Source organism: Pangasianodon hypophthalmus, chromosome 2 (genome assembly GCF_027358585.1).
Source record: "Pangasianodon hypophthalmus isolate fPanHyp1 chromosome 2, fPanHyp1.pri, whole genome shotgun sequence".
Lineage (NCBI taxonomy): Eukaryota > Metazoa > Chordata > Actinopteri > Siluriformes > Pangasiidae > Pangasianodon > Pangasianodon hypophthalmus.
The window spans coordinates 2624872-2632739 of record NC_069711.1 but is presented as its reverse complement, the minus strand read 5'-3'; the positions used below and the strand labels follow the sequence as shown (position 1 = coordinate 2632739).

General features: G+C 36.0%; 1 protein-coding gene across 1 annotated transcript; it reads left to right on the top strand.

Annotated features, from left to right (window-relative positions):
* Positions 1–801: 801 nt before the first annotated feature.
* Positions 802–7664, top strand: LOC113545802 (leucine-rich repeat-containing protein 15-like). The gene is made up of 2 exons (XM_026945416.3): positions 802–954; positions 4003–7664. The coding sequence occupies exon 2, from the start codon at positions 4009–4011 to the stop codon at positions 5683–5685; it is 1677 nt and encodes a 558-aa protein (XP_026801217.3). The 5' UTR covers positions 802–954; positions 4003–4008; the 3' UTR covers positions 5686–7664.
* The last annotated feature ends 204 nt before the right edge of the window (positions 7665–7868 follow it).

The following is a 7868-nucleotide window of genomic DNA, read 5'->3' as shown; positions in this document are numbered from 1 at the left end:
ATGTTGGAAACCTTAAAGTTACAGCTTTACCCCTGACTTTTTTTACAAAGCGCTGACACTGGAGACTCCTTCCATAAATGCTAAATAAACATTTTCTTACAATTTCTTTAAAATTTGCCATAACGATGATTGCACACATGTATTTTAATCCATTTATGTGCAGTTTAAAGCATGAAAGCCCGTGTGAATGAACCGTTACTATAGAAACAATGTATGAGAGAGTGCAAATTAATATAATCTTGTTATTTACATCTGCGCTACTGTCAGAGCTGCTGCTATAGAAAACTAATCAACACCTTTTGACAAATCAGAGTCCAGAATTCATCAGCACAGTGGTTACTATGAAACTGTACGCCATTCTATTATAATTTAATGAGGTTTTACAGAAGAATTTAAATTTAGATTATGTTTAATTTTAGCATTTTTCCGGAATGACATCCAGCCAGTGAAAGTTTGCCATTTATCTGCTCCGAAAGTTTTAAACAACCCTTCATGTTTGTGTGATAAGACGATAATGAACTTCTCGAACATCTCTCACATCTCTTGGTTTCCTCAGCCTCGGCCCTGAGGTCTATTTTCAAAAGCAAAGAGGAAACTGGAGTCCGGCTTTACCACTTAAATTTCTCAGAAGTGATTACGTACCACATCTGCATAATTACAAACGTCTTATTTTAGCCTGCATAACTGTAAAAACCGTAACCATCCTACGTCTTCAAATCCCTGTGAGAGGGAGAGACTCAAACCAGGATTTTCCCCCGTGAGTCATTTCATAATAATGTGGGTGGGTCTGCGAGAGGTTTTTAAAGAGCCTGGCACTGATGATACACAGATGTGGGAATGACTGAGGGAGTGTATGGATGCTAACTGGAATCTGGAGAACACATTTCAACTGTTTCAGGAAAAGATAAGAATAGAGAAGGGGTTAAACAGAAGAAAAGAAGACTGCTGAAAAAGGTAAGGCTCTGTATAGTGTAAATGAAGAAAATTTAGAAGCATTAAATTATATTTAACCACATAAAATTCAAATGTGACGTGATACTGATTTAAAATATAAAATAAGCTGAATATGTCACTATTTTACAAAATGTTTGATATTAATAGGTAACAAAGAATTAATAGAATTAATTTTCTACTAAAATTGAAATGTTTACGCAAGAAAAAAAAAAATCCAGGTCTGTTGTATTAGATTACAGTTATTATAATTAGCATTTTTTCATCACTGTTTCTCTAAAAATGAATGCGTTTATATCCACAACTGAAATCCTTTTTAAAAACTAAAGGCAGAATAAAGATGTGTGATGTGAACACAGTTGGCTCTGTTACAACAAAATGGAAGTAATCTGTCCAGCTTCTTGATTGCAATCAAGATATCTTTAGTTTAGTTTCCTGTTTGCTCTACTTACCATGCCGGATGATCAGACTTCTAATAACAACCCCAAACATTTACCGTGCTAGTTAGTTAGTTAGTAGATTAGCAGAAGAAAGCTGTGGATTAGAAAATAAAACTGGTTGAATTGTGGTGGAAATTCACCTATAAAATGAGAAATTGCTAAAGTAAATATTTTATTCAATTAGCAATTGATCACAAGCCCGGGCAATTGATCAACCATACCTTATCTCAGAGTACTACAAGGGTTGAGAAAGAAAACTGGAGTATATACTGTATAGTTCCATTCATGAATTATTCATTTCGTAAAAGACACAGAAATCAATCAGCACTCCTTATCGTATTTTTAACATAATGCCACCTCCTATCTTCCTCCCCATCTTCTTCCCATCATGTATCCCCATGATTCTTGGTGTATGTTCTCATGGCCATAAAACTGCATACTACAGCACTTTTACAACCCCACGCCCCAGACCACCTAGGCTGATACACCAAAGAGGGAAGTAGACCTCTGAACATTCTGTACTTTCTTCCAAAAATATATAGCACCCTGAGATCATAAATTTCCTCATTTCTTATTGCAGTCTGTTCTTTTTCACATTTGAACTGCTATGTGCACAGAACAGTTAGTATGTTAGTAATCGTAATTTTCTCCATATTGTGTTGCATTTTTACACTTTCTGGCTGCTTTCTGTTTACCGCACTGATACTACTCATATTATTGCACTGTACAACTTATTGTGGATGCACCGATGATCATACTTACTTTGCTGCTTGTTCCACACACACACACACACACACACACAAGTCCTCAGAGTGAATGTAACCTCAGGGAAGATGCATGCTAAATAAGTGTAATTAATGTGTGTATATATATATATATATATATATATATATATATATATATATATATATATATATGTATATATATATATATATATATATATATATATATATATATATATATATATATATATATATATATATATATACGGTACTGTGCAAAAGTCTTAGGCACCCTTTTTTTTAGTACAAACTTTGTTATAGATTTTTATTTTATGACTTCTACATTATTGATTCAGCACAAAAGCATTTTAGATTCCAAACATTAGTCTTCCAGCACAAAATTAAATGTTTGTATTTCAGTAAAGAAAGCAGCATATTACAGAAGAGACACTTTAATGAAGGCTGCTGGTTTTTGCTGCAAAAATAGGAAGCAAGTGTGACAGTCGAAGTCTTCAGAAGAACTGTGGCTGCTTCTGCAAGACGCTCAGTAACACTTACAGCTCATTTCCTTATAAAACTGCTATTTTTTTTTTAAATCGAAGGATCGTCACACCAAATATTGACTTTGTTTCATTTATTACTGTTTACTGCTCTTTATAATATTTTTTAAAATGTAGAAACATTGAATTTCGTTATTTCTGAAGGCATCTTTGCTCTACAGCATTTCTTTGCATGTGCCTAAGACTTTTGTACAGTACTGTATATGGTTATATTTACTTTAGATTCTATACTTAATATCTATCTATCTATCTATCTAGTATGTAATTATATTGTAAAATATCCACCTGAATATATAGAACAGGCAAAACGAATTTATGTGAGTAAAACAGACAGTAAGGAAAGCTGTTACGACACTTATTAATCTCTTGTTAGGTCCCTTCCTGCATAAAAATTCAATGTATTCTGTTCTCTAAAATTCTGTTCTCAGTTACAGAATCCTTAAAAATAGTAGTGGACTGATTGATTGGCCTGTAAGTAAGGCCAATTGATAAAAGCGCTTGAGCTCTTCTGGGATATTTAGTGCAGCAGAAATGATCACATGTTAAGCAAATGTATGGAATCCCTACTGAGTCATGAATGGACACAGATGCTATTCTTAATGCTTTGTCTACAGAAACAACCAGGTTTGAGATGTAATCTGCAAATTCCTAAAGACGTTTGGATTCAGAATATGGATTTAATATATATTTAAACCCCAAATCATAAATTTCAGCCATAATGACATATTCTGGTTATATCAAATTGTCAAATGGTAGCACTGGACTTAATACTGCTCCTTGCTCAATTCGATATTTTGCGAAAAAAGAATGAGTTTCCAAATCCAATTAAAGAACTGTGCGTAATGAGACACGCCTCTGTTTTTGGGAAAACTCAACCCTGTGTGTGTGACTCTTGCGCAATCGTAGCGCTTAAGCCTATAGCTACTTCTGAGATCTGAAAAAAAAAAAATACGCACACAATTTCGGTATTAAAATTAATTCTCACTAGGTTCACTTAACTCAACTATGAGTATGGCCTTTGTACTGGTCATGAAAATACCAAGAATATAGTAGGTTAAATAATGGGGTATATACAATATATATTTTTAAGACTAAACAGTTTACTTTATATTAGAGTTTATGGTTTATAGTCCAAATACCTCCTTATGTGTGCAAAAAATTCAATATATATTTGCAACAACACAGACAGCCAGTAGTGCCTTTCCTGGCATATGGTGAAAAACAAAGAAAAATGAACAAAAACACATAATGTGCATGCAACTTTTAGTGTAAATATATATCATATATATGGGAACAAATCACTAAAAACTGTTCCTCTTTCCCTTTCAGGACTCGATGGATCTAGGACAGTATATAATTCTCTGCATTTGTGCTGTAAATGCAGTTGTCTGGGGATGTCCACGGCAATGCCGGTGCAACGACACGCAGATTTCATGCAGTGGATATGAAATTAAAGATTTTCCTTCCCCCATTCCCTTAAAAACAATCTCTCTAGGAATTGCCCATACTAACATCACCTCACTGAAACCAGCTAATTTTGAAGCATTCTCTGAGACTCTTAGAGTGTTGACAGTAATAGATTCAAGGGTAAGGGAGGTGCAACCTCACACCTTTGACAAGACTCACCATCTAATCAGCTTAACGCTTTCAATAACTGAGCTATCTTCTCTACCAGAGGACCTGTTTCAGAAATTGCAGTCACTCGAGAAGCTGATTCTGAGAGACAACAAACTAAATACACTCCCTTCATCCCTGCTTGCTCCTCTTAAAGCCCTGAAATTATTAGACCTGAGGAAAAACACGCTGACGTCTATTCCAGAGGAGGCGTTTCAGGGTCTGACTCACCTGGAGAACCTTGTGTTGGAGGAAAACAACATCAGGAAACTGCACCCAGGAACCTTCTTTGGACTTCACAAGCTCAAGACCTTGTCCCTTAAACAGAACAAGCTGGAGGTGATCCCAAGCAATGTCTTTGAGGACCTGGTGAACCTTGAGTCCTTGCATCTGCAGAACAACGTCATCGCACACTTACCTGCAGAACTTTTCACACATCAACAGAAGCTGCAAAAGCTCTACCTCTCTAACAATTGGCTATCTTCCCTTCCTAAAGGTATCTTCTTGAACATGCCCAATCTACAGCATCTCTCACTTTACAATAACCAGCTGCAGACACTGTCTCCCAACATCTTCGGCCCTATGCCAAGGCTCGAGGAGCTGTGGCTGTATGACAATAAGTTAACTCGTCTTGATGAAAACGTGTTCAGCAATTTAACTCATATAAAACTTCTAGTGCTTAGCAGGAACCAGATATCGTACATCTCTCCTGGTGCATTCAATGGATTGACTGAGCTGAAAGAAATTTCTTTACAGACCAACCACCTGCAGAACCTCGATGAAGGAGTGTTCAGGGGTCTTCCTAATTTGGTTAACATATCGCTGAGATACAACCAGATTCAGCAACTTCCTGGGAAGCTTCTCAGTGGTCTCTCTTACTTAAAGCAGCTGGAGCTTCAAAATAATTCTCTACTCTGTTTATCAGAGGAGCTTTTACACTCACTAACCAATGCTACCAAAGTAGTACTATCTGAAAATCCCTGGAGGTGCGACCATAACATTGTACCACTTCGAGACTGGCTGTTGAAGTACCAAGATAAAGTAAATAATAGCAAATCCCTCAAGTGCTTTAGTCCCTCCTGGTTGAAGAACAACAGTATTATAAACCTTGAAGATGCCCACTTTCAAACATCTACTAGATCTGCTACTTCCAGTGAACCAGTTACTTCTACGGATAAAACGAAAATTCCTCCCACTCCTCTACCTAATAGTAGCACAACCGTACCTGCAGCTAACACCACATCACTCTCCGAGAACAAAGACCACACCAATGATCGATGGAACACACACATGATCATTATTGCTGTGGTTTTAGCTGCAGTTATTATGACTATCAGCATCTGTGTTGTCTGCTGGAGGAGGAGCAAACGACGCGGCAGTCAAAATATAGACCACTGACCTTTTGAAGATTTAACCTTTAAATGGGGGAATTTCAGTGAACATTTTGTCAAAATTTAATCAACTTTATTACAACATCCAGGCCTTGATTCACTAAGATCCCAAATAACGAGCATCAATCTACGTGTACAATGGGATAAAAGAGTATTCTTGTTTTCTACAATTAAAATGGCACATGTGAATATGGAATGATTGACAGTTGACAGCATTGGTGTTTTGATATTACTCTCCGATATTACATGACCATCTGGAAGCCCTGCCGCCTTTTCCCTCGCTTCACATTAGTAATCTTTCTTCTCGTCTCAATTTTCTTGCTTGAAAGATGCTGCATTCTTGCTTTCTGTCAAGGTAGAGGGAGAAAATCATGAGTTTTGAGTTCATTAATGTAAAATAAAATCTTTTAATAGACAAGTATATAGATCAGTTAACTATATTTATTAGGGATGCCACCAAAATAACCAAAAATGGTCAAAAACTAACAAAAAGAGAATAAATGCGCCAAAAACGAATGACGTAAAACACCTTACAAATAATTTTAATGAAAGTGATAATTACAAAATGACTAAAAACCAGCTTGTCATGGTAGAAACTAGAGAGTGTGTATATATGTATGGGGTTTTACAGTAACCTACTACCTGTAATATAATCTAAAAACTATTTGCAACATTCTTTTTGTGTTTTTTCTATCAGTAGTGGTTGTAAATTATTTTTTGAAAGTCATCACAAATGGACTGGGAAAAGGATTCCCATATCTTACAAAACCAAGCAATACACCATTATACATATTACACCATTATGTAATTTTATTATAAAAAGATTCTTTTAATGAGCAGCCGAAATTTCCAGCTTCCTTAAATGACTTTTACTGTCTCGATTTCAATATTTTAGTTTTTGCTCAAAAAACAATAAACCTAATTAAAATAAATTGATTGGAGTGTTTGGATGAATGTAGGTAATGGATTATGTTGTGTACTTCCTGTTTGCTTTGTGTTATTTGTAAAAAGGAACGCAAAGCAAACTTTGTTGGTAACACATCAGTGTATTGTGAGAGTGTATATACTGTATAGGCACTGTATAACTAGCGTATACAGCAGTTATTTGGCAACGTTAATCAACGCGTCAATGCTAATTAAGTGTTATAATGTCATGTTCCTATTTATATACGTTTGTAGTTTGGAACTCTTTTTGACACACAACCAAGAGATGTCATTTATGAGTACCGCATTACTATTTGATTGTATGTGATTATGTAATTTTTTATTTCTGTTCAGTTCATTTATATATTTATTTTCACTAATTCTGGGAGGAGTTTTTCTCTCAATGAGTTTTTATCCTGGTTAAATAAAGGTTACATACATACATACATACATACATACATATATACTTTCCTGCCAAAAGTCGATAATAAAAATAAACAAAAATAAAACAAAAAATGATTTCATCTCTTGTGCAGATTTATTTTGCTGTCCATTCTCATCTATCTTCACTCCCCGGATCCTACAATCTTTTGCGCTCGACTGCAGTTCACTTTCCCTGACCAATGACAAGGCATGTAAGTAGGAACAACTTCACTGGACAAAGTCTGAAATGAATTCTGATTGGTTTAGTGTTTTCGGTAGTGTTGCTCCTGAACGCAAGGAAAAACGTGCCCTTTAGGATGTCTCTATAGTGTGTTATTACCGGGAGCCTAGGAGCTGTGAGCCAGAGAAAGATGGAGCTGGTCAAGTTGATACAAATACAACACAACACAACGCAACACAACACACTTGCCTTGAACTTGAACTTGAACCTGAACCTGAAGGAGCTGTGGAAGTGGCGCCACCTCAACAGGTGAAATAAAGAACAGGAGAATAAAAGAAGCACAAAGCTTGGTCACACACACACACACACACACACACACATACCCAGAGGAACAGTGACACTCAGTGACACTTCCAGGGCCCAGGTCCTCTCTATTTTTTCTCCTCTGTTTTCATGTCACACATTTTCTTGTCACCTTACGTAACTCACCTCTTCTGTAATTCGTCTCTAGATTTGGACTTGTCAGGTGCTATGCTATGTTGTGCTACTAAATATTTTATTTTTATTGGCATTGAAATGAAAATACCTTCCACTTCTGCCTTTGTGCCTTCTCTTTCACCCTTTAGTACTCATTTCATTTTTCCAGCCCTCCATGCACTTGA

What these genes read in the sequence shown, in the direction of transcription:
- LOC113545802 (XM_026945416.3), top strand. Translation starts at nt 4,009, where the DNA reads ATGGATCTAGGACAGTATATAATTCTCTGCATTTGTGCTGTAAATGCA.